Below are 27,868 nucleotides of genomic sequence, written 5' to 3' on the forward strand. Positions count from 1 at the left end.
GGGGGAAAAACACTGATTTTTATTGACCCTGTGTAAAACAGAATCTAAGTCTTCCACATTTTCATTGATAACCAATAGTACAACCTTAATGGAAACTTGAGACTTCATTTCACCACAGCCTCTTAGAACCATGCAGCCACTTTGGGACTAGATACATTACATGCAGAGCTACCATAGATAAGTCTGGCCTTCATTTTACCATACTTGCTTTATTGATCATTTGCACAGATTCTGTCACAGTGACCAACCTGACACACATCACAGGCTGGGAGCAGCTCATGAGCACTTAGGGGTAAAGTGCCTTGCTCAAGGGCACAACAGCAGTAGGTAGTATATAGAGATATTGTTGCTGGTATAGAGATATATTCGTCTGGCTGACGAATCTCTCCCTGAAGATTTCCCCTCAGGCAGCTCGGGGGTTCGAATATCAGCCTGCCTTTCTAACTGCGAAGCTACTGCCACCTCTATTCATTTAGCTCTTTCCTCACTCCCTTGCTCAACCATTTGACCTGGCTTATCAACCCTTCCTTCAAAGTATTTAATTTAGAAATGTGGGTGAAACTATCCCTTACAATCTCCCCCCCTAATAGTTAAGGTTAAGAGCTTTGGGCCAGTAACTGAAAGGTTACTGGTTCGACTCCCCTAGCCAGCAAGGTAGAAAAATCTGCCATTCTGCCCTTGAGCAAGGCAGTTAACCCCCAACAACAACTGCTCCCCGGGCACCGAAGACGTTTAAGGCAGCCCCCCACACCACTCTGATTCAGAGGGGTCAGGTGAAATGCGGAAGACACATTTCGTTTTAATGCATTCAGGTGTACAACTGATTAGGTACCCCCTTTCCCTTTTACCCTCTCTTTTGCAGCAGAGGAGATGGACCAGGAAACACTCTTGCTTTTGGACGACTCGACTATAGCCTGAAGTTAAAGAAGAACATAAAAACCTTACACGCAGTGAGTATTCTGTAAACACCACCTTTTTTATACACAAGGGGAGGTCCTTGGGACACACGTGAATTCATAGGACTGCATCTGTGGACAATGAAAATTGATCTTTGTCTTTAATGCAAGGTTTGATCTAAACATCAGAAGCTATCGAGTGGAATGGTTACTTTCTATGTTATACAGTGAAATGTTTTTTCTGCTGGTGTATCCTGAGGTAGTTCCTCTCTGAGAACCTCTTTCCGCAGTACGTACAGGCAAACGGCCTCTCTCCCGTGTGGACCTTCAGGTGCCTCTTCAGGTTGGACGAGTGTGAGAAACTGGCCCGGCACAGGTGGCAGCCGAATGGTTTCTCCCCTGTGTGGACCCTGTGGTGCCTCTTCAGGTCACCAGCCTGGGCGAAGCGCATGTGGCACTGGGTACAGCTGAATGGTTTCTCCCCTGTGTGGACCCTCTGGTGGATCTCCACCTTCTGGAGGCAGCTGAAGCCTTTGTTACAGAACATGCAGAGGAACGGTTTATCTTTACTATTGCCTGATGTGGCTCCCCCTCCTTGAGCCTGGGCTCTAGCCCTGTCGTTTGAGTTCAATACCTGATCGGAAGGCCCCATCGACGTGGACACTGGGTCGCAACCCCTGAGCGTATGTAAAGGGGAGTGCGTCGCAACATTTGGATTTGTCTCTAAACTTTCCCTGTAATCTAATAAATCTCTGCCTTGTGAGTGTCCTTCTCCTAAGTGAGTCTCGTTTACATTACATGTCTGAGGAGCGTCGCCCTCCACTTTCACAGTCACCTCATCTACGACTATAACCTCCCCTTCCTTATCTAGGCACCCTTCAGAGTATACACTACTACTGTACTGGTTCCAGTCCCCTCTAGACAGATTAGTCTGTGTCTCTAAACCCAAGGGCATATTGCCAGGATCCATCTCTGAAGTGTAAGAACAAGACGGATCATTGCCAGTCTCTAACATGTCACCTGAGTCCCGATGGGAATTAACCGTCCTCAGGCTTTGATTACCATAAAGTAAATACTCTGAGCCGGGAGCAGGATGACAGCCCATTGGTCCCAGCTGCAGTCTCTCTGGGTCTGATCTGTGGTCAGATCCTGTGTGTAGAAACGTGTGTGTTACAGTTAAAGTCTCGGTGTCTGTGTCTGACTTGACCTCCGTGATGCTGCATCGTGTCCTGGGCTGGGTTGAGGCGGCGATTATCTCTGTGGCTACAGGGGGCGCCATTCCAGCTGCTTCTCCAGTCTGGATGTCTCTGCTGTGTCGTGGGTCCTCTCCTTCAGTCCTCTCCTGCTTGACCAGAGACGATCCTCCATAACCTGCAGCCTCTGCATCTGCAGACTGACACAAGAAGAGAGGAGGTTATTATCGGTACATGAGTTGAATAGGATAACAATGTCATAGGGAAGTCTCACAAGCTCCCCTATGGCAGATAAATAACAATGTACATGTAAGCAAATGAATAGCTGAGGGGAGACTTTCTGAAATAAACAGGCCACATTTGATGTACTGTAATTTTTTATGTTACACTATGACACTAACCTCTATCACGATAACATGCTGGGTTGAGGTTCCACTCCCCTCATCTATAGCTATAGGTTGGTCATCTCTCCACACGTTGTGTTCCGCTGGCTTCACAAAGCTGCTGTGGCCTCCAGTAAGATGTCCTTCACCTGAGAGAGTGATTGGGGGAAACGGGGTGGTTAAGTTAGGTACTACTGTCAAAGCTCAACACTATATTGTACACTATTGACACCGTCTACAATTGGCAAGGATGTAAGCCGGACTACCACATCTGGGGACCTGGGGCACCTACAGTGGGGTCCAAAATTATTCACACCCTTGATAAAGATGAGCAAAAATGACTGTATAAAATAAATAATTCACACACTGAGCTTCATTGTATGCTCAAAACAGAGGTTTTGTTTAACAATTCATAAAAAATTGACACCCGTTTTCAATTCCTTTCAATAGCCTACCTTGCGAGGATAACGGCGCATAGCCTTTTTCTAAAATGTTTAATGAGTTGGAGAAGACATTTGGAGGGATCTTAGACCATTCCTCCATACAGAATCCTTCCAGATTCTTGATATCCTTTGTCTGTGCTTATGGACTGCCCTCTTCAATTCAAACCACAGGTTTTCAATGTGTTTCAAGTCCAGAGACTGAAATGGCCATTGCAAATGTTGATTTTATGGCCAATTAATCATTTTTGTAGATTTTGATGTGTTCTTGTGGTTACTGTCTTGCTGGAAGATCCACTTGCGGCCAAGTTTGAGCCTCCTGCCAGAGGCAACCAGGTTTTTGGCTAAAATATCCTGGTTCTGGGTAAAGTTCATGATGCCATTGACCTTAACAAGGGCCCCAGGACCAGTGGAAGCAAAATAGCCCCATAACATCAAAGATCCACCCCCATATTTTACAGTAGGTATGGGGTTGTTTTCAACTCATTTCGACACCAAACCCACCACTGGTGTGCGTGGCCAAAGAGCTCTATTTTCATGTCATCCAACAAATGTAAACGCCAGGAGTTTGCTAAACGGCACTGGCAGTTGGATTGGAACCGGTGCTTTGGTCAGATTACATGAAAATAGAGCTCTAGCGTTTGGTAATCTGGCCCAGGATGTAAGGTAACACTTCTCATAACTTCTTGATATACTATTTATAGATTGATTATGTTCCATGCATCACATTGTTTTAATTGAGTATGACAATAGGAAATTCAGTAAATCAAGAATCTGGTTAGAATATGATACTGTGTCTGCAAGACACTTAATTGTTCTTAATTGACCTGTCTGGTAAAATAAAGGTAAAATAAAATGTTTTTCAAGATAGCTAAGTAATTAGGGGAAGTATGGCATACTATCCAAAAACGGACCCAGACCCAATTCTGGGAAGTGGTGTAAAGTACTTAAGTAAAAATACTTTAAAATACTACATAAGTAGTTTTGGGGGGTATCTGTACTCCACTACATTCCTAAAGTAAATATGTACTTTTTATTCCCATACATTTGCCCTGACACCAAAAGGTACTTGTTACACTTCCAATGCTCAAGCAGGAAATAATTATGGTCCAATTCACACACCTATCAATACAACTTGATTGCTGATATGCAAAACATTTTGGGACTATATCAACAATGGACTAATGAAACAAATACCAAAAGGTTTGGGTGGAATTTTCCTTTAAGTACTTTTAAAACCAGATACTTTTACTCAATTTTTACTTTTACTCAATTATGACAATTGAGTCATTTTTCCACCATTGATTCTGGGCAACACATCTAAACACATGCACAGAGGAGGAACCTATCTAATGTCCGATACATACGAAATTGTTTAGACTACAGAGGCAGCAAAACTGTACATCAATGCTATGCTACTCCCCCACTTAACATACTGCTTGACTAGTTGGGCCCAAGCTTGCTGTACAACATTAAAACCCATTCAGTCTGTCTACAAACTGTCGTAGTAAATATATAATGTTATAGCTTGGTCTGACTAAAATCTTGTGCATAACCCATCTTGTGTTGGGCCTTTGGATTTAATACAATGCACAAAGACTTCTATCTTGTCGGCCTTATCAGCAGGTGGCTATGGACAACACCCACGCCATAGGTCTCTCAGTTCTCCCAAACTCACGAGTTATTGCTCTGAGGACATACACACACACACCCCCACACACACACACACATACACACACACACATCATCATTGTTAAACATACACACATACACACACACACTCATACACACACATACACACACACACACATACACACACACTCACACACACACACACATACACACACGCACACACACACACACACACATCATCATTGTTAAGCACACACACACAAAAACCCCCTTCTCTTAGGCTGAACATCTGAAGACAGAGAACCCGACTCAGAGCCAATGCAATGGAAGTGACCTCGACCAACTCATCAGGACCAATCAGAAGATCAGAACTACTAGAATCAACCTACTTTATTTTATTGTATAAAATGTCAGCACACAATGTTTAGGGGCGCGCTCTCAGATATCTCCCTACGAGGTTGACGAACGGGTCCGTGCACGCTATTTACAGATATCTTTACCTCTGAATAAACTGCCTCATATTATACAATCATCCACCTTGTCCGAAAGTCTCTACTTGGTCTCCGTTCTCCAGTAAACTTGTGATCATCAACAAAACAGGCTCTCAAAGTGCTTGATAGACATCATCACTGTTACATCCTCAAAAAGCATGAGCTTCTGAGTTGGGAAAATCTTGTACAACACACTGAGGCATGTCTTGTATTCAAGATCCTAACCGGCCTGGCTCCCCCTCCACCTAGTACTTTTGTCAAACAGAAAACCCAAACCCATGGCAGCAGATCCACAAGGTCTCCCATGAGAAGTGACTGGCAGCAGATCCACAAGGTCTCCCATGAGAAGTGACTGTATAGTTAGTTCCCTTAAGGAAAAGCACCTTTAGTCAAACTGCTTTCTCTGTGAGAGCTTCCCGTGTCTGGAACACATTGCCATCAGACATATACCTGCACCATCACAAAAAAACATGAAGAGATGGCTAAAGGACAATCAGACTAGTAAACATAATCCCTAGCTGTTTATTGCCACTTTCCATGTTATCTGTAGCTTGTGAGGTGTGTAAACACTTTGTTGCTTTTATGTATTTTGTTGCTCTGCATGTGCTCACTGCTAATTTCTTATCTGTATTGTTAATGTACTTGTTTTTAATAACCTGCCCAGGGACTGCAGTTGAAAATTAGCCGGCTGACTAAAACCGGCACTTTTACTGAAACGTTGATTAATGTGCACTGTCTTTGTAAAAAATAAAATAAAACGGGGCGACATGCCCTGCAGTCTCGGCATTCTACAAAATGTACCTCTTGCCATTCCTCTGTATCGGTCGAGGATGTTGACACTACCAGGACGACTGTCGAGGACGCGCTTTCGCGTTGTCCTCTCTGCGCGCTCCCGTGCCACCTTCAGTTCGAGTAGCTGTAGTTTCCTCCGCATTGCCCTACTTTCTTTTTGGCTTTTAGTTATTTCCAAACGAAACACTGCATAGTCGTCGTCTACGAGTTTACAGATCTCTGCCACGGCTGCATTTGCTAGCACCTCCATGATGGAGGTTATTTGAGTGTGAAAAAACATAGCTAACGTTACTAGCTACTAGATAGCGTTACCTAGAAAATATATATCAACCAAGTCCTATCTCCAATGCGAATTAAAGACTACCTGTTGTAAGTATGTAATGCTGTGCAGTTAAATGAGTCATATTTTGAGATCCAGGGTGTTAATAAACGTCAAGATAACAATTAAAATCCTAACGTGGAAATTGTTCTTCCGTTTACACTAAAGAGAAAGTATCTTATTGGTTGGCGTCATAGCTCAAAGGTGTGGTTAAATGAAAAAGGTTATGCGCGCTGTTCTTTGAAATACGGTACTGCTTATTACGTTACACATGAAATCAATGATCAGCAGTGTTGGGGAGTAACTAATTACATGTACACGCTAACAACGCACTCAGTGGGGTGTATTCATTGATGCCAAGGGAAGCCAGGCTTCCCCAACAGATTGACCAAGAAAAAATGAAATATTTCGCCTCTGTTTTGTGGTGTCGAGAAAACGATGCTAATTATGCTGTGAGAACAAGGAAATCCGCTGACTCTGTACTTTGATTATAAAGGTTTATTATATCAAAGTATTCCAGCGTCAATTTACAGACATCTGCCGATATCTGGAGAATAACCGGCTCCAATCTGTAATATGTTATTCTCCCCGTCCTCTGTTTTAACCGTGGTATTTATATCCTATGCCCTATGTAACATAATATGGGTGTTTTCCTCTACAGACCAATCCCAGGACTCCACCTAACAGACTTCCTCGGCTTTAGGGTGCCCCTATAGAACTAGTCTCCAGATGCTCCCTTTTAAGCTTAGTCAACATCCTCTAAGACCATTTGCAACCATTAGCAAAGTAATAAATTGTCCAGATACCACAGTTTCAATTCACAAGGGAGAAAGCATCCGAGCGAACGATACAGCGCCCCTCTGTCTCAGTATGTTTAGCGTATCTATCTGATGCTCTCTGGTCAGAAAGTGTATGACATTGTTTCCACCCCTAGCATTGAATACAAAGGCAGCAAGCGAGCATTTGGCCTCCCTTGTTATTTGAAAAAAATTATAATAATTGCCAATCAGTGTTGAGCTAAACTGAGTGAGCTCAGTTGTGAATGGTCCTGGCTCACAAAAAAATAAAAAATTGTCAAGGGAAGCCAGTTTGGATTTGGCTTCAGACCAATCACATCACAAGCCAAACTTCATTATTGACAGTGAAAAACATGAATTGTTGCATCTCGTTGTGTTGTCCTCCGGTGGCTAGCTAGCTAGCTAAAATCACCCCTTTCCTAAATTAGCCATCGATGGAGATAAGAATTTGGACTTGTGGTTTTATTTAATTCTCTGTACTGGCCAATGATTATAACGACGATTCTGATCCAACCATACATTTATACATTGTGCCCCTGGCCTGTGAGGATGGAAGTTCAACATGTAGCTAGCTAGATGTAGTATGCTAATATTAACTATTGTTGCCCATGAATGGAAACTAGTGAGCAAGTATTTTAGTCAAGTAGCCTAGGACAACAAAAACTAAAAGTATGTACTGTATGACAAAGTTATAGACAGTTTAGGCAAAATGAAAGAGGAGGATGGCATTGGCTTTTCTCTACAAGTAGGGTGAGTCAACATGTTTTTTCTACTTACACACACACACACACACATCAGTACCATGGACAGCCACATCCCATTTAGCGTACATTGATTGGACTAAATAGTTGTTGGTATCTTTTAGTTGTCACTGTATTGAAATATGTTGAAATGGTGCTGGAATAGTGGAGGCTGCTGCTGTTTTCTTTGCGACTTGTTTATCAGTCCGAAAATGTGGGAAACATTACCTTGCTTGACCATGCTGTAGGTCATGTAACTGGTACATGCAATATGTTTTGTGGACTTCACCAGTCAGATGTTGCTCTCCGTTTTGTAATGAAACAAATGTGTGGTTGAATTTATTCTGCCACTGTGTCTTCTTATTGTCTCGGCCTTAGGCCTATATATCACGGTATTTTTTTATTTTATTTTATTTCACCTTTATTTAACCAGGTAAGCCAGTTGAGAACAGGTTCTCATTTACAACTGCGACCTGGCCAAGATAAAGCAAAGTAGTGCAATAAAAACAACACAGAGTTACATATGGGGTAAAAAAAAAAAAACATAAAGTCAGAAATACAACAGAAAATATATATACAGTGTGTGCAAATGTAGCAAGTTATGGAGGTAAGGCAATAAATAGGCTATAGTGCAGAATAATTACAATAGTATTAACACTGGAATGCTAGATGTGCAAGAGATTATGTGCAAATAGAGATACTGGGGTGCAAAAGAGCAAAATAAATAACAATATAGGGATGAGGTAGTTGGGTGGGCTAATTTCAGATGGGCTGTGTACAGGTGCAGTGATCGGTAAGGTGCTCTGACAACTGATGCTTAAAGTTATTGAGGGAGATAAGAGTCTCCAGCTTCAGAGATTTTTGCAATTCGTTCCAGTCATTGGCAGCAGAGAACTGGAAGGAATGGCGGCCAAAGGAGGTGTTGGCTTTGGGAATGACCAGAGAGATATACCTGCTGGAGCGCAGACTACGGGTGGGTGCTGCTATGGTGACCAATGAGCTAAGATAAGGCGGGGATTTGCCTAGCAGTGATTTATAGATGGCCTGGAGCCAGTGGGTTTGACGACGAACATGTAGTGAGGACCAGCCAACAAGAGCGTACAGGTCACAGTGGTGGGTAGTGTATGGGGCTTTGGAGACAAAACGGATGGCACTGTGATAGACTACATCCAATTTGCTGAGTAGAGTGTTGGAGGCTATTTTGTAAATGACATCGCCGAAGTCAAGGATCGGTAGGATAGTCAGTTTTACGAGGGCATGTTTGGCAGCATGAGTGAAGGAGGCTTTGTTGCGAAATAGGAAGCCGATTCTAGATTTAACTTTGGATTGGAGATTCTTTATGTGAGTCTGGAAGTTGAGTTTACAGTCTAACCAGACACCTAGATATTTGTAGTTGTCCACATACTCTAGGTCAGACCCGTCGAGAGTGGTGATTCTAGTCGGGTGGGCGGGTGCTAGCAGCGTTCGATTGAAAAGCATGCATTTAGTTTTACTAGTGTTTAAGAGCAGTTGAAGGCTATTGAAGGATTGTTGTATGGCATTGAAGCTCGTTTGGAGGTTTGTTAACACAGTGTCCAATGAAGGGCCAGATGTATACAAAATGGTGTCGTCTGCGTAGAGGTGGATCTGAGAGTCACCAGCAGCAAGAGCGACATCATTGATATACACGGAGAAAAGTATCGGCCCAAGAATTGAACCCTGTGGCACCCCCATAGAGACTGCCATAGGTCCAGACAACAGGCCCTCCGATTTGACACACTGAACTCTATCTGAGAAGTAGTTGGTGAACCAGGCGAGGCAGTCATTTGAGAAACCAAGGCTATTTAGTCTGCCAATAAGAATGCGGTGGTTGACAGAGTCGAAAGCCTTGGCCAGGTCGATGAAGACGGCTGCACAGTACTGTCTATTATCAATCGCGGTTATAATATCGTTTAGGACCTTGAGCGTGGCTGAAGTGCACCCGTGACCAGCTCGGAAACCGGATTGCATAGCGGAGAAGGTACGGTGGTATTCGAAATGGTCGATGATCTGTTTGTTAACTTGGCTTTCGAATACTTTCGAAAGGCAGGGCAGGATGGATATAGGTCTGTAGCAGTTTGGATCTAGAGTGTCACCCCCTTTGAAGAGGGGGATGACCGCGGCAGCTTTCCAATCTCTGGGGATCTCAGACGTTATGAAAGAGAGGTTGAACAGACTAGTAATAGGGGTTGCGACAATTTCGGCGGCTAGTTTTAGAAAGAAAGGGTCCAGATTGTCTAGCCCAGCTGATTTGTAGGGGTCCAGATTTTGCAGCGCTTTCAAAACATCAGCTGTCTGAATTTGTGTGAAGGAGAAGCGGGGGGGGCATGGGCAAGTTGCAGCAGAGGGTGCAGAGTTGGTGGCCGGGTTAGTGGTAGCCAGATGGAAAGCATGGCCAGCTGTAGCAAAATGCTTGTTGAAATTCTCGATTATTGTAGATTTATCGGTGGTGATAGTGTTTCCTAGCCTCAGTGCAGTGGGCAGCTGGGAGGAAGTGCTCTTATTCTCCATGGACTTTACAGTGTCCCAAAACTTTTTGGAGTTAGTGCTACAGGATGCAAATTTCTGTTTGAAAAAGTTAGCCTTTGCTTTCCTGACTGCTTGTGTATATTGGTTCCTAACTTCCCTGAAAAGTTGCATATCGCGGGGGCTATTTGATGCTAATGCTGTACGCCACAGGATGTTTTTGTGCTGGTCAAGGGCAGTCAAGTCTGAGGAGAACCAGGGGCTATATCGGTTCTTAGTTCTGTATTTTTTGAATGGGGCATGTTTATTTAAGATTGAGAGGAAATTACTTTTAAGGAACAACCAGGCATCCTCTACTGACGGAATGAGATCTATATCCATCCAGGATACCTGGGCCAGGTCAATTAGGAAGGCCTCCTTGCTAAAGTGTTTTAGGGAGCGTTTGACAGTGATGAGGGGTGGTCGTTTGACCGCGGACCCGTTACGGACGCAGGCAATAAGGCAGTGATCGCTGAGATCCTGGTTGAAGACAGCTGAGGTGTATTTAGAGGGTATGTTAGTCAGGATGATATCTATGAGGGTACCCATGTTTACGGATTTAGGGTTGTACCTGGTAGGTTCGTTGATAATTTGCGTGAGGTTGAGGGCATCTAGCTTGGATTGTAGGATGGCTGGGGTATTAAGCATATCCCAATTTAGGTCACCAAGCAGTACAAACTCTGAGGATAAATGGGGGGCAATCAATTCACATATGGTGTCCAGGGCACAGCTGGGGGCTGAGGGGGGTCTGTAGCAAGCGGCAACAGTGAGAGACTTATTTCTGGAAAGGTGGATTTTTAGAAGTAGAAGCTCAAACTGTTTGGGCACAGACCTGGATAGTATGATGGAGCTCTGCAGGCTATCTCTACAGTAGATTGCAACTCCACCCCCTTTGGCAGTTCTATCTAGACGGAAAATGTTATAGTTGGGGATGGAAATTTCAGAATTTTTGGTGGCCTTCCTGAGCCAGGATTCAGACACTGCTAGAACATCAGGGTTGGCAGAGTGTGCTAACGCAGTGAATAACTCAAACTTAGGAAGTAGACTTCTGATATTTATGTGCAAGAAACCAAGACTTTTGCGATTACAGAAGTCATCAAATGATAGCGCCTGGGGAGTAGGAGTGATACTGAGGGCTGCAGGGCCTGGGTTAGCCTCTACATCACCAGAGGAACAGAGGAGGACTAGAATAAGGATACGGCTAAAGGCTTTAAGAACTGGTCTTCTAGTGCGTTGGGTACATAGAATAAAGGGGGCAGATTTCCGGGTGTTATAGAAAAGATTCAGGGCATTATGTACAGACAAGGATATGGAAGGATATGAGTAAAGTGGAGGTAAACCTAAGCGTTGGGTAACAATGAAAGAGATAGTATCTCTAGAGGCATTAATTGAGTCGGTCTCTGAGTGTATGGGGGGAGGGACAAAGGAGCTATCTAAGGCAGGTTTAGCTAGGCTGGGGGGTCTACAGTGATATAGTACAATTAGAAATAACCGAAACAACAATAAACTAACCATGTTTGGGCTGAGGCTAAACATAAACAGGATGTAGTACCGTAAAAAGGAACAGTCCAGCAGATATCAGCTGTATAGCTGAGTTATCATAAGGTCCGGTGGTGAAGCACTTGTGAGTAAGAGGCCACGGATAGCGTGTGCTAGCGGGCCAGGCTAGCAGATGGATGGAATCTTCGTGGTTAACGTCGTAACCACATCAGACGATTTCGTCGGCAGACCAGTCGTGTAGGATCGGCGGGGCTTCGTGTCAACACTAGGTGGTCCCGTCCGGTTGACAGAGAGGTAGATAGCCGGGAGATGGGCCTAGCTCAGGATGATTAGCCAGACCACAGCGTCCGTTTTGTTGTAGCCAGCTGGTAGCGATGAATCCGGAGTTAAAGGTCCAGTGATTCAGTGATTCCGGCGGAAAAACTGATATGATCTGGGTCGATAACGCGCTGTGCAGACTGGCCGAATATCCGGTGATCAATGTCCAATGATTAAAATTAATTAAGGCGTATGAACTAGCAGGTTATAGAGCAAACAACGCAACTATCACAACACAGGTTGTAATATTGCTTTTTTTTTCCTGGATTGGCTTCCCCAGTGATTTTACCCACGCACCGTTATTGCACGCACTCTACACACACGTACATTTGTAATGTTGTATTGTTGTTGTATTGTGGTATTATTATGTATTTTTTTTGTGATGTAATTGCCTTAATCTTGTTTGGACCCCAGAAAGAGTAACTGCTGCCAAGGCATCCTTAATAAATACAAATGTAATCTGATTACAAAAAAAATAGATAACTGTAATCAGTTACGTTACCAGCAAAAATATTGTTATCAGATTATAGATAGTTTAGATTTTGTATTTTTTACTTATTGGATTACTTTTAAACTCAAATTTAGTTTGCGATAAAAAAATACATTTACACCTTTCTGTTTTCTCATTGACATTCAATTCAGCATTGAAAAAAGGTGCAAGTTTAAGTTTGTTCCATCTGAGCAATTCTGACCACATGTCAGAGACCACTATGATGACACACCAAATGTGTTTGATGGATCCTTTTTGTCTTCTAATGCCTCTTAAGGGGAAAGTAATCCAAAAGTACCAAAGTAATCAGATTACGTTACTGGGTTTGGGTAATCCAAAAGCTACATTATTGATTACAATTTTGGACCGGTAACTAGTAACTAACGGATTACATTTAGAAAGTAACCTACCAAACCCTGATGATCAGTATCTTTTAAGCTGAGAAGAGACTTGTTTAGAAAGAACAGTGTATGAGCTACAGTAGAAAATAATAGAATGACTTTATTCCATCTACATCACCTCAGTAAGGTAAATATTCAACTGTCCTTGTTCTAGCCTAGGTTTACGGTCTCTCTAAAAACAGGTATTTACACAAGCCTGTTTCAAACGACAAGTTAACCAAGGGTTAATGAGGGGTATGTGGTTAATTACCCTCTTACCCCAAGACGCTTCACATGATAACTATAATATGTCAGCTAAAGAATGGTTCCCAGATATCCCCTGCGTACATCTAAAACCATACTTCTAAGATTTCTCCCCATTGTGGACACTCCTATGTCTGATAAGGCTACTCAGGAAGGAGAAACTCTTTGCACTTGAAGAGCCTCTCCTTGGTGTGAACGGTCTGGTGCTTCTTCACATAATTAGCCTCAGCGACGCGATTTCCATGCGTATGGCAGGCGTATGGCTTGTCAGCGTCCGTCCTAATGCTCAGCCTCCCATGTTGTGACACAATGACACCCCAGGAGGTAGAAACAGGATCTACCACCCATGTGATTAGTCTTTGAGCTCCCTCCTTGACCTCTAACCATTGTTTGGATGTTGTTGAGATTGTGTGCTGTGTTATAGACCAGGTACCTCTTGTGGAGAATGCCCATCCTGACCTGGTCTGTATTGGTGGGGTAACCATGAGGTAACTGAGGAAGGCTATATCCAGGTCTTCTATGAACCCAGTCACTAGTCATTAGACAAGACCCTGAAGGAGAAGACAGACTTGCTGATAGACTACCACCATGGGGCTCTCCCACCACTCTCTGTGAAGGCTGAAGCCCAGGGTAACCTGCTCTGTTCATCATGGATACTGTGGTGTTTGTATCATAGGAACAGGAAGGTCTATCTCTATCAGCCCCAGGCCCTGCTCCATCACTGCACTGAGACTGTGAAGAGAAGGGTCTGGGCTGCAGACTGGATCCCTGACTGGAGCCTCTGTCTCGCTGATGACCACCAGGACTGTGGTTGTTCAGTTCACCATGGACTACAGACTTAAAACAAAGATTGTACAGAAAAGCATAAAGGTTTATATAAGAAACTCTTTGCTGTACACACAAACATGACATGCTATTATAAAATGTTAACCACAGTCAAGCCCATCTCTAACACTGTGATACAAGTACCTAACAATATGGAGCCAATGTTGTTTATAAATTATAGCTCGACTCAATGGTACAAAAATAAGTCAGTCAGCACAGATTACATTTTGCATTTCATTTCAAGAGAAAAAAAGAAAACCCGCACACTGCTCTTGCTAGTATCACTGCTCTTTATTCAGCTTTACGTATCGGCCTCAAGGCCTTGTCAGAGATTTTGTGAGTTTTTATAATTTGCACCTTTATATAGACATTGCTCCACCCACATCCGTTCAATGCATCGAATGGGGTTGGAGTCGAGGGAAAATAAACAAGCGTTACCAAATATAACAATGTGCATTTCATAAGTATTCTAATAAGGTGTGTACATAACTTATTAAACAAGAGTGTAAAACCACAATGAGGACATCGACATATCAAGTAAGTTTTCATAAATTACTGAGTACAGCCCAAGAAAAAACGTCAGAGTAGACTGAATGGGCAGCATTAATTCATGTTCACATTTACAACATAACATGCATGGGCATTTAATCATTAAGACCATTTGGGAATAATGTCTGGAGGGTGAAAATCCAAAAACATTATATTTTGCTCAGAGTATTATTTATATCACCGCCCCTGTCTGATATCTTGACTTTCTCTATGCCACAAAATCTAAAGGTAGAAAGGTCATGTTTTTGGTCATTAAAATGTACTGCGACTGGATAATCCCTGTCGTTTCTCCTGATTGAACTTTTATGTTCACTAATTCTCTGTTTGAGAGAACGAGAGGTTTTACCTACATAACATGGACATAACACAGCCCACATGGACATTTAATCATATAGATAACATTGGTGGTGAAGCACGTAATAATGTCATTTATTTGGAACCGTTTTCCTCTATGTGGGTGGCAGAAATATTCACACTTCATCATATTGTTGCACTGTGCGCAACCTCTATCATTCGGAAGAGGGTGTAAAATAACCGGGCTCATTTATTTTTGTAGCTGGCAGTTGGCATGGACCAATCTGTCGCGTAAATTGCATCCTCTCCTATATACAATAAGTGGTGGGTTCTTAAATTCAGCTGGCAGAGCTGGGTCCGATGATAAAACATGCTAATTTCAACAAAATGGTCATACACTCACATAACGTAAAGTACAGTAATTTTATTGCACAAAACGATACATGACAAGTAGAAAAACTTTTCACTATGGTAACACTTGACCCTTTCTGTAAATCTGATACCCTCAATTTGATCAAATGGATTTTAGAATACTTGGTAAAAGGTTCAACATTACATTACACACAGCTTCACTACTTCCTGTCAAGTAAAGATGATTTAAGGCATTATCACAGATATTACGTCATATTAGGTAAGAATTAAGAGTCGGCAAAGTGATCGTGTCAGGCGAAAATTATATCAAAAGTTTTACCATTGCAACATTTGATGTACAGTCACATTCACCGTGGTTGTCTGAAGCGTGCTATAGAGTTCACAGCTGGCGATGCCTCATCGCAATTGGTAATTCCCCATCATTTGCAACAATGTCAATGAGCATCATCACTTTGCAGTACCTCAAATAGTCGTGATTACCAGCTGAGAAACTTTTATGAGTTGATTTTACTCCTGGCTCAGAGTTTGTCTGAGCAGTGTCTTAACACCATCCTAAAACCTACTCTGAGGTGGAAGGTTGTTTTCTTCTTAAAACCGGGTTTAACAGGATTCCTAAGACCTTTTCTGAGATGCTTTGTGGATACAAAAACCTAAAGCACATGGTATTCAACCTGAGTTGGAGCTGGACCCTGAAAGCCTGTCAGTTGGAGCTTGAATGCGACAAACTTCCACAGGTGTGTAGGCTACTTCGTTTTGTCATAAAAACAAAAGGCATACATCACACATCATAATTTGCTATATCATTACTGTACTGTTTTCAATAGGTCACCAGAAGATGCAGGCCGAGAGGGGTATACTGCAAAGCAAGCTAGATCTACTCAGGGTTTTCTAAAGCTAGCCAGCTTCAGTTAGCATCCCATTCAAGCTCCGGCTTCATCCGTACTACAACAGTGGATAATGCCCATCCGCCTGCCGCTAACTCTAGCAGGCTTGTAACTGCGCGTGCATGTTGCTCATGTCTAGTCGAACGCCAAACTCTTTATTGAGACAATGCTGAAACATCATTCCATGGGGAAGTCAGTTCCACATTTTCATTTTGTGCCTAAATTAAAGAAACGTTATCTTGCCAATTCAGCAGGCTAGGGTGTGAAATAGGCTTTTAGAAGTGCCGTCTTTATTTTATTACTTTGTGCTTATCAATGCACAAGCATCCTTTTCCCCACTCCTATCGATAAAGTCATTGTATTAAGGCATACAAAAGTTTTACTGTGCGTGAAGTTTCAAATGCATTTGGTGTGTAATGTGATAGGTTATTTAACATTACTATTTTTTAACACATTTGATGAATAACATTTAAATAATTTGTCTTCCTCAAATGAATTGGATGTCGACGAAATCTTTGAAAGGGAGGGAATGTTATTTCATTGGTTCTCAACTCGCGGCTCAGACACTTCATTAATGATAAATGTAGTTAGTTTCCCGATAGTGACGGAATTTAGGCTTACGAGTGTTTTAACGATACATCTTTCCTACAATGGCCGAATAATGTAACATCCGTTTTCCAAAACACCACGCAGAGAACGGTCGCTAAGTGCATCGTTGGAGCATGTGTCGATACTGATAGGCTCGAAAGAACGGAAGCGCTGCGCTCAGATCACCTTTCTCCATTCAAATCTTACCTTAACATCAGGATTATTTCGCAATACTGTTGACGGATCAGCTCTTAGATACATTTTACCTCCTAAGGCTCGAAATATTAACGCGGCTTATTCTAATGCTTACCCAATAAAAATGCATTAAATCACCGATTTGGAACATCATTGCGCACTTTAGGCTACACATCATGAAATATATTGAGACAAATTACAAGACAGCCTAGCCTACAAGTAGCTAAATAGAACTCAATTGATTGAACATGACATGTTTTTCATTATAATTAAAATAGTCCTATAGCCTACAGTTTATTTTTATGCAGTCATCTCGGATTTGATTTGAATCATATTTTTGTACGTTGCTTGTTTGTATAAATTGCAAAGACATTGGCAACTTTGTATTAGTAGTCAACTTTTGTCACAGAGAGACGGATACACCATGTGATTCTATGTTTAGCAGAGATCTGCGTATAAAGTGAAGCGGGAGGGCAAAAAAGCATCTAACGACACATTTAGCTGTTCTACGAGTGGTCTGAGGCAGGCGTTAGATTACAAGCGTTTTGAAGTGCAACGTTAATAACGATGGTTTTGGGAAAAAGGTTGGAGATTGACCGATTCGCCTACGAAGGTTCTAACGATGCACTTAGCCTTTGGGAAACCAGGCCAAGGTTAGTTCTGAAGGATTCGTTGCCATAGAAATGTACCAGGCTGAAAGCTGAACCACTTTCGTGGTACCGGTTATCCCGAGTTGAACTCAGTTGACCAAAGTTACCTCGCTAACTCCTCAAATTACATTCGTAGTATAGGGCTCTGAACAGCCTGTTTGCATGGTGGACCATACTGGCCTAAATGGAGCTCTATTCTCAAAAAGGGCTTTAGTTTTTGAGATGCCCCTACAGGGGGGTGAAAACCATGTCAAACTGCAGCAACCTTATACAGTGAGGGAAAAAAGTATTTGATCCCCTGCTGATTTTGTACGTTTGCCCACTGACAAAGACATGATCAGTCTATAATTTTAATGGTAGGTCTATTTGAACAGTATGAGACAGAATAACAAAAAAAAAATCCAGAAAAACCCATGTCAAAAATGTTATAAATTGACTTGCATTTTAATGAGGGAAATAAGTATTTGACCCCTCTGCAAAACATGACTTAGTACTTGGTGGCAAAACCCTTGTTGGCAATCAGAGGTCAGACGTTTCTTGTAGTTGGCCACCAGGTTTGCACACATCTCAGGAGGGATTTTGTCCCACTCCTCTTTGCAGATCTTCTCCAAGTCATAAAGGTTTCGAGACTGACGTTTGGCAACTCGAACCTTCAGCTCCCTCCACAGATTTTCTATGGGATTAAGGTCTGGAGACTGGCTAGGCCACTCCAGGACCTTAATGTGCTTCTTCTTGAGCCACTCCTTTGTTGCCTTGGCCGTGTGTTGTGGGTCATTGTCATGCTGGAATACCCATCCACTACCCATTTTCAATGCCCTGGCTGAGGGAAGGAGGTTCTCACCCAAGATTTGACGGTACATGGCCCCGTCCATCGTCCCTTTGACGCGGTGAAGTTGTCCTGTCCCCTTAGCAAAAAAACACCCCCCAAAGCATAATGTTTCCACCTCCATGTTTGACGGTGGGGATGGTGTTCTTGGGGTCATAGGTAGCATTCCTCCTCCTCCAAACACGGTGAGTTGAGTTGATGCCAAAGAGCTCCATTTTGGTCTCATCTGACCACAACACTTTCACCCAGTTCTCCTCTGAATCATTCAGATGTTCATTGGCAAACTTCAGACGGGCCTGTATATGTGCTTTCTTGAGCAGGGGGACCTTGCGGGTGCTGCAGGATTTCAGTCCTTCACGGCGTAGTGTGTTACCAATTGTTTTCTTGGTGACTACGTTCCCAGCTGCCTTGAGATCATTGACAAGATCCTCCCGTGTAGTTCTGTGCTGATTCCTCACCGTTCTCATGATCATTGCAACTCCACGAGGTGAGATCTTGCATGGAGCCCCAGGCAGAGGGAGATTGACAGTTATTTTGTGTTTCCTCCATTTGCAAATAATCGCACCAACTGTTGTCACCTTCTCACCAAGCTGCTTGGCGATGGTCTTGTAGCCCATTCCAGCCTTGTGTAGGTCTACAATATTGTCCCTGACATCCTTGGAGAGCTCTTTGGTGTTGGCCATGGTGGAGAGTTTGGAATCTGATGTGGACAGGTGTCATTTATACAGGTAACAAGCTGAGATTAGGAGCACTCCCTTTAAGAGTGTGCTCCTAATCTCAGCTCGTTACCTGTATAAAAGACACCTGGGAGACAGAAATCTTTCTGATTGAGAGGGGGTCAAATACTTATTTCCCTCATTAAAATGCAAATCAATTTATAAAATTTTTGACATGCGTTTTTCTGGATTTTGTTGTTGTTATTCTGTCTCTCACTGTTCAAATAAACCTACCATTAAAATTATAGACTGATCATTTCTTTGTCAGTGGGCAAACGTACAACATCAGCAGGGGATCAAATACTTTTTTTCCCTCACTGTACTTGTTCATATGACTTATATTTAGACTCGATTAAGAGGGGGATTTCCTCTACCCAGACACAGAGACAGATAGACAATTGAACTCACAGGGCTGAGATTGCTATATGCATGTTTGCATCACGCAGGTATCCTATATACCACCCTATAAAACATTAACTCACATCTGTCATCACTATTATGTTGATTAATTCCAGTTAATAATTTTGGATTGAAAACGTAAAGGCAGTCTAGTCAGCCCAAGTTTGAATATAAACCACATTTGACCACATTCACATTTTCTCCTGACACACAAATGGACTATAAATACAGTACCAGTCAAAAGTTTGGACACACTTACTCATTCAAGGGTTTTTCTTTATTTGAACAATTTTCTACATTGTAGAATAATAGTGAAGACATCAAAACTATGAAATAACACATATGGAATCATGTAGTAACCAAAAAAAAGTGTTAAACAAATCTAAATATATTTAATATTTGAGATTCTTCAAAGTAGCCTCCCTTTGCCTTGATGACAGCTTTGCACACTTTTGGCATTCTCTCAACCAGCTTCACCTGGAATGCTTTTCCAACTGTCTTGAAGGAGTTCCCACATATGCTGAGCACTTGTTGGCTGCTTTTCCTTCACTCTGAGGTCCAACTCATCCCAAACCATCTCAATTGGGTTGAGGTCAGGGGATTGTGGAGGCAAAGTAATCTGATGTAGCACTCCATCACTCTCCTTGTTCAAATAGCCCTTACACAGCCTGGAGGTGTGTTGGGTTATTGTCCTGTTGAAAAACAAATGACAGTCCCACTAAGCGCAAACCAGATGGGATGGCGTATCGCTGCAGAATTCTGTGGTAGCCATGCTGGTTAAGTGTGCCTTGAATTCTAAATAAATCACTGACAGTGTCACCAGCAAAGCACCATCACACCACCTCCTCCATGCTTCATGGTGGAAACCACACATGCGGAGATCATCCGTTCACCTACTCTGTGTCTCACAAAGACGCAGCAATTGGAACCAAAAATCTCATATTTGGACTCATCAGACCAAAGGACAGATTTCCACTGGTCTAATGTCCATTGCTCGTGTTTCTTCCCCCAAGCAAAATAATGTATGCACTCACTAACTGTAAGTCGCTCTGGATAAGAGCATCTGCTAAATGACAAACCAAAAATATTGTAAAAAATGTATTTATAAAAAATTATAAAAATATAACATTTAAAAAATATAATATGAAGGCCTGATTCATGCAGTCTCCTCTGAACAGTTGATGTTGAGATGTCTGTTACTTGAACTCTGAAGCATTTATTTAGGCTGCAATTTGAGGCTGGTAACTCTAATGAACTTATCCTCTGCAGCAGAGGTAACTCTGGGTCTTCCTTTCCTGTGGCGGTCCTCATGAGAGCCAGTTTCATCATAGCGCTTGATGGTTGTTGTGACTGCACTTGAAGAAACTTTCAAAGTTCTTGACATTTTCCGGATTAACTGACCTTCATGTCTTAAAGTAATGATGGACCGTCGTTTCTCTTTGCTTATTTGAGCTGTTCTTGCCATAATATGGACTTGGTCTTTTACCAGATAGGGCAATCATCTGTATACCACCCCTACCTTGGCTCAAACGCATTAAGAAGGAAAGAAATTCCACAAATTAACTTTTAACAAGGCACACCTGTTAATTGAAATGCATTCCAGGTGACTACCTTATGAAGCTGGTTGAGAGAATGCCAAGCGTGTGCAAAGCTGTCATCAAGGCAAAGGGTGGCTACTTTGAAAAATCTCAAATAAAATATATTTTGAATTGTTTAACACTTTTTTGGTTACTACATGATTCCATATGTGTTATTTTACAGTTTTGATGTCTTCACTATTATTCCACAATGTAGAAAATATTACAAAATAAAGAAAAACCCTGGAATGAGTAGGTGTGTCCAAACCTTTGACTGGTAACTGTCCATAACGTTAACAATTTGTTTACCCTGACCAGATGGACAGGGTGCATAGGCTGTATGCAGCTGTTATTATTAGTAGCCTACAGTTGATCAGACTTGTTTGTGTCTGTCCGGAGTGATTGTGTTATCACCTTTGCTAAATAAATACAGAAGGAAAGTGGAAAGGCTACTTGAGCGAGTGCGGGAAAAATGTGCTGTGTCAACCTCTCTCTTTAATCTCACTTTTAATGGATGATGCGATGGAAGCTATCAAAACATTCTGAATTGATTTCGACATCCAAGAAAAGACAGTCGAAAGTTCCATATGTTAAGCAAGTAAAGCATCGTAACGTGCAATTACCTCTGCAAGCTCCTTGTAGTTGTCCTTGTTAGTGGAACTTTCCCTCTCTTCGTGTCCTCTAAACGCCAATTATTGTATGGCCAAAAATGCAGTGGGGTCGATAAGCCGCTTGATAACATCCCTGTTTCTTCTTACTTGTGTTGCGCAGTTTGAACACATAGACCTTGAAGGAGGTCATTACATGATTGAAGTGGCTTTTTCCCAGAAGCTTGAATCTGATGTGGGCATTTATATGCTCCCTGCTTTTGTTATGCTGTTTTGCTGAACGACCAATGTTCTTCAGGTCACTGTACCCCCTTTCCCCCCAAGGCTCTGACTTAACAAAAAGCAGGCAAGGTCAGCAATACAGGCGGCTTGATGAAAGGCTCCCTGTTAACCAGCTATACTATTGATACCAATTGGTATTGAACGCCCTCACCTTTTCATCCTTCTTCATGAAACTGTTCTCAGGCAGAGGTCGACCCTCGGTTTTAATTCGCACCTTTTCTGTGTACCCCAGAGAATGAAAGGGATTCTTCAACAAAATGTCCACAACAATTTCGGTAGCGTTGGCCATTCTGGCGGCAAAAACGGCTTGCTTGCGCAGATTTTTCTTGTTTTTAAAATTTACGGATAGCCAGGGGCACTCTCCATAATACATCATTCACAAACAAAGCATTCGTGTTTAGTGAGATCACCAGCTCAGAGGCAGTAGGGATGACCAGGGATGTTCTCTTGATAAGTGTGTGAATTGGACAATTTTCCTGTCCTGCTAAGCCTTCAAAATGTAACTAGTACTTTTGGGTGTCAGGGAAAATGTAAGTAAAAGTTGTCAGAAATGTAAAGTATAGTACAGATACCCAAAAAACTACCTAAGTAGTACTTTAAAGTATTTTTACTTAAGTACTTTACACCACTGACGTTAGCAGGCTAGTTGGCTAGCAACCTTGCAAGCTGATTTGTAACAATAAATTCATAAAGTATTTGCTTGTAAGTTGGCTGAAAATGTAATTGAAACCAGTAGTCAAGAGTGTAAACATGTTATACATTTGAAGTTATTTCTGTTGGAGTTTACATTATGGCTTGCCTGGGTCCTCCATATTACGTCACACCCCGCAAAAACATTTTCCGGCATTCTGATGGGTTTTATGTAATAACTCTAAGTAACTTTGCATTGGGACTTTTGATGCGTATACTAATGCAAATCCATGTTACATGTGGTTATGTTAATGCTACAAACCCTTTAATGCAGTTTTGATCTAAACTCAGAAGCTATCGCGTGGAATGGTTACTTTCTATGTTAATAGAGTGGGATGGTTTTTCTGCTGGTGTATCCTGAGGTAGCTCCTCTCTGTGAACTTCTTCCCGCAGTGCGTACAGGTGAACTGCCTCTCTCCCGTGTGGACCTTCAGGTGTATCTTCAAATTGTCCTGGCGGGAGAACCTTTTCTCACACTGGGGGCAACTGTAAGGTTTCTCCCCTGTGTGGACCCTCTGGTGCCTCTTCAGGTCACGAGCCTGGGCGAAGCGCATATGACACTGGGTACAGCTGTAGGGTTTCACCCCTGTGTGGACCTTCTGGTGGATCTCCACCTTCTGTAGGCAGCTGAAGCCTTTGTTACAGAACATGCAGAGGAACCGTTTCTCTTTACTATTGCCTGATGTGGCTCCCCCTCCCTGAGCCTGGGCTCTAGCCCTGTCGTTTGAGTTCAATACCTGATCGAAAAGGATGCGGCCGTGTGAATTGGAAGGCCCCACCGACGTGGACACTGGGTCGCAATCCCTGAGCGAATGTAAAGGGGAGTGGGTCACAACATTTAGATTTGTCTCTAAGCTTTCCCTGTAATCTAAGAAATCTCTGCCCTGCGACTGTCCATCTCCTAGGTGACTATCTGCATTCCATGTGGGAGGAGTGTCGCCCTCCACTTTCACAGTCACCTCATCTACCACTATAACCTCCACTTTCTTATCTAGGCACCCTTCAGAGTATACACTACTACTGTACCGGTTCCAGTCCCCTGTAGACAGATCAGTCTGTGTCTCTAAACCCAAGGGCATGTTGCCAGCGTCCATCTCTGTAGTGTAAGAACAAGAAGGATCATCAACACCAGTGTCTAACGCGTCACCATCTCCACGGGAATAAACTGACCTCTGGCTCTGGTGAAATACCGGTAAATAGTCTGAGCTGGGAGCAGGAGGACAGCCCTGTCTCTCTGGGTCTGATCTGTGGTCATATCCTTTGTTTAAGAGCCTGTGTGTTTCAATTAAAGTCTCAGTGTCCATCTCTGACGGCGTTCGGTGTTCCACTGACCCGATGCTGCATCGGGACCTGGGCAGCGCTGGGGTGGTGGTGGGGTCCTCCGGGGCTACAGGCGGCGCTCCAGCCACTCCAGTCTCAGTGTCTCTGCTGTGTCGTGGGTCCTCTCTTTCAGTCTTCTCCTGCTTGACCAGAGATGATCCTCCAGGACCTGCAGCCTCTGCATCTGCAGACTGACAAGAAGAGAGGTGGTACATGAGTTGAATTGGTTAACAATGTCATAGGGAAGTCTTACAAGCTCCCATATCCTCCTGAGACCCAGCAATCATTTTTTATGTTCTTTAATGGACATTTGTGTTTGATCCGTATCACTAATGAAATACATGCCACTGTGTTAGGTCCTGTTGTACTTATGAGAGGACATTTTGGGCTTTTCAAAAAAAAAAAAAAAAAAAAACAGTCTCTGGAGGCAATGACAGATAAATGTGGATGTACACAAGTGAATAGCTTAGGGTAGCGATGGGCATTTTAAATTATTTCACTATTTGAATAATATCATGATCTTTTATTCGGATATCTGGATACATATGTTTTAAAGAATGTATTTTTATTTTATTTTACTTCAATGGAGATTTGAGAGAGAAGGTGCGCTGCGCTAACGGTAGGGGGCAGTCGAGAGAGGAGCAGGGGCCGGTGTGTGTAGCACTGAGGGAGAAAGAGAGAGGGAAAGTAGCCAAACCAACTTGCGCTAGTTCGACAAACTTGTTGCTGCCATAGTTTATCTGTCATGCTATCTTGTCTAGACTGCATCAATATAAAGAAGCAAGCTAGCTAGCTAAGTTAGCCAGCTAGCTAAAGTAGCAAGGCTAATTGAGGCTATTTTTCTGCGCTTCCCGTCCTTGTCTACAACTCCATTCATATGAAACAACAGCCTACCTGTTGGTTGATCATTGTTGCCTACTCCTTCTCATTTAGCCAGCATAATTCTGTAACTTTAATTCCATTTAGCATTGATTAGAAAGCTCCCACTTCACTTGCTACACATGGTTCCTCTTGATTGACCGACAATAACAAGCTACACCAGTGTAAAATCTTTTTTTATGGGGCGCACTCATAAAAACTGTAATAAAACTTGTATAACATGTTTTAATGTAATGGTCTATCCTCGTAGGCTACGTAGCAATGTCACATAGATCATTGTTTAATTTTAGACACTGCCTTAAAAAATAATAGGCCTTTTTTTCCCCCTCAAAAATGAATACTCTCCTAGTAATCGAATACTAATATCAGTTTGGATATTCACATAACCGTGCCAATCCCTAGCTGAGGGTAGCCTTTCTGAAATAAACTGGCCACATTTGATTTACAAAGTAACTGTTTTATGCAACACTATTACACTAACCTCTATCATGATAATGTGCTGTGTTGAGGTTCCACTCCCCTCATCAACAGTGATTGGTTGGTCTTCTCTCCATGTATTGTGTCCCGCTGGCTTCACAAAGCTCCTGTGGCCTCCAGTGAGATGTCCTTCACCTGAGAGTGATTGGGGGGAAAAGAGGTGCTTAGTAGAGCCCGACCTATATGTTTTTTTGGGTCCAATACGGATTCAGATTTTTGGGGGAACAAAACTTACCGATACCGATATATCTGCCGATATACTGTTACAGCGGAAAATGAAAAAGTGTCATTTTTCCACACTGAATTTTCATAAACTGCCATCCAATAACTTCACTTCAAATGTAGATTTCTTACATTGTGACAATATTTCCACATCATGAGAATGTCCACAAATGTTCAGATAAGCATCAGATTCCCCTTTTCCACCCTATTTATTGAATATCGATTATCGGTTTATGCTGATATCAATATCGGTCAGGCTCTAGTGGTTAGGTTAGCTACTGTCAATGCTCAACAGTGTATTGTACACTTTTGACACTGTCTAGAATTGTCAAGGATGTAAGGTAACATTTCTTATAACTTCTTGATATACTATTTATTGATTGATGCATTTTGTTCCATGCATATTTTTTTTTTAATTGAGTAAATAATCGGAAATGCAGTAAATAAAACATCTGGTTAGAATATGATAGTGTCTTTGCGCAAGATAGTTAAGTAATCAGGGGAATTATTGCTTACTATCCAAGAATTGACCAAGACCAAGCTCTCAAGAACCCAAGTGGGGTATACCTAGTTTACAGCCGGCCCCCCTGGTTCTCAGCTGATGGTATTGATCCCAGTTTGCTCCCTCGTGAACTACAATCCCGACGCTCTGTTTAATCCAGACACTGTCTGAACGCAAATGCACCTCACTTGTGATACAGTTTTGGAAACCTTTAACTTAACTTTCATATAAGAGAGAAAGAATCTTACAAATACAAAATATACACTTACTGTGCACAGTTTAGCAAAGTTGCACCTGGCTGTTTTCAAACGCTGCCTCGGCTATGACACATCCTCTCACCTTGCGCTCGCATTTCCATTCGACCATTCCATTCCACATTTCCTGTGTTTCTCAAAATACAGCCGGGTGCAACTTTGCAAGTGTATATTTTCTATTTGAAAAATAATTTATGTGGTTCTGGTTTAACCGAGATTTCCAAAACTGAAATCTCGGTTAAACCAGAACCACTCTGTTCGTAACAGATTTCAGTTTTGGGAACAGAAAACTCTATTGAGGATCTGTTTCATCAATGAGAAAATGTGCAGAATGTCGACCAAAATTAAACTCGGTCCATCTTCTTCCACTGCCGGCCACTGGGCTTCTGTGGAAATGCTCACCAGATGCTTCAGATTTATAAAAATGTGTGAAACATCTGGCTCATGATTGTTCTGTGGTTGTACATGACAGATCTACGGTACCATTTATGTTTACGTATTCTATCCAGTGTTCGAGTTTACCAAAATGGTATCTTGGGCAAGGCATATTCGTGTTAAGACGGAGCATGGGCAGCATCGGAGAAATGCCCTCAGGCAGTCATCAGAATAGACTGTATAATTAAGTAATAAGGCCAGAGGTGTGGTATATGGCCAATATACCACGGCTAAGTGCTGTTCTTATGCACGACCCAAAGCGAGTGCATGGACACAGCCCTTAGCCGTGGTATATTGGCCATATATCACAAACCCCCGAGATGCCTTATTGCTATTATAAACTAGTCACCAACGTAATTAGAGCAGCTAAACTAGATGTTTTGTCATAAGGGTGGTCTGATATACCACGTCTGTCAGCAATCAGCATTCAGGGCTCGGACCACCCAGTTTAAAATGTTTAATAACATTTACCGTCTATTTGAATGGGCTAACTAAGACCCAATTCTGGGTAACACATCTGAACATGTGTGCAAAGGGGAAGGGGGCGACAGGCACTGAGCTATATATGAACGGCGTCAGGCAGCACAGCCTCGGAAAAATGTACCTCTTGCCGATGCTCTGTATCGGTCAACGATCTTGACACTACTGGGACTGGCGAGGACGCGCTCTCGCATTGTCCTCTCTGCGCGCTCCCGTGATACCTTCAGTTCCAGTAGCTGTAGTTTCCTCTGCAATGCCCTGTTTTCTTTCTGGCTTTGAGACATTTCCAAACGAAACACTGCATAGTCGTCGTCTACGAGTTTACAGATCTCTGCCACGGCTGCATTCGCTAGCACCTCCATGATGGAGGCTATTTGAGTGTGAAAAACCATACAGTTAGCCATTGTTAGTTAACGTCAGCAACTAGCAAGCTAGCAAGCTAGCGTTACCTAGATAACATATCAACCAAGTCCAACGCGAATTACACACTACCTGTGGTAAGTTTGTGATGCTGTGCAGTTACATTTGTCATATTTTTAGTTCCACGGTGTTAATAAACGTCTAAATAACAACAATAAAAACGCTAACATTGAAATTGTTCTTGGTCACTGTTCTCTTCCGTTTACACTGAAGAGAAAGGATCTTATTGGTTGGCGTCATAGCTCAAAGGGTGTGGTTAAATGAAA

At 42.5% G+C, this 27,868-nt stretch overlaps 2 protein-coding genes across 2 annotated transcripts; both read right to left on the minus strand.

The window, feature by feature from the left end:
- On the minus strand, positions 1 to 6,326 carry LOC311110373 (uncharacterized protein). Its single transcript, XM_084188919.1, has 3 exons — positions 5,837 to 6,326; positions 2,491 to 2,621; positions 1 to 2,289 (listed from the first exon to the last, which is right to left on the minus strand). Exons 1-3 carry the CDS (start codon positions 6,105 to 6,107, stop codon positions 1,117 to 1,119), a joined length of 1,575 nt encoding a protein of 524 aa, XP_084045045.1. The 5' UTR covers positions 6,108 to 6,326; the 3' UTR covers positions 1 to 1,116.
- Positions 6,327 to 21,530: 15,204 nt separating this feature from the next.
- LOC311110424 (uncharacterized protein) lies at positions 21,531 to 27,811 on the minus strand. The gene is made up of 4 exons (XM_084188970.1): positions 27,675 to 27,811; positions 27,307 to 27,552; positions 25,294 to 25,424; positions 21,531 to 24,124 (listed from the first exon to the last, which is right to left on the minus strand). The coding sequence occupies exons 1-4, from the start codon at positions 27,712 to 27,714 to the stop codon at positions 22,931 to 22,933; spliced, it is 1,611 nt and encodes a 536-aa protein (XP_084045096.1). The 5' UTR covers positions 27,715 to 27,811; the 3' UTR covers positions 21,531 to 22,930.
- Positions 27,812 to 27,868: the final 57 nt, after the last annotated feature.

Source organism: Coregonus lavaretus, assembly GCF_964263955.1.
Source record: "Coregonus lavaretus genome assembly, contig: SUPER_35_unloc_5, whole genome shotgun sequence".
Lineage (NCBI taxonomy): Eukaryota > Metazoa > Chordata > Actinopteri > Salmoniformes > Salmonidae > Coregonus > Coregonus lavaretus.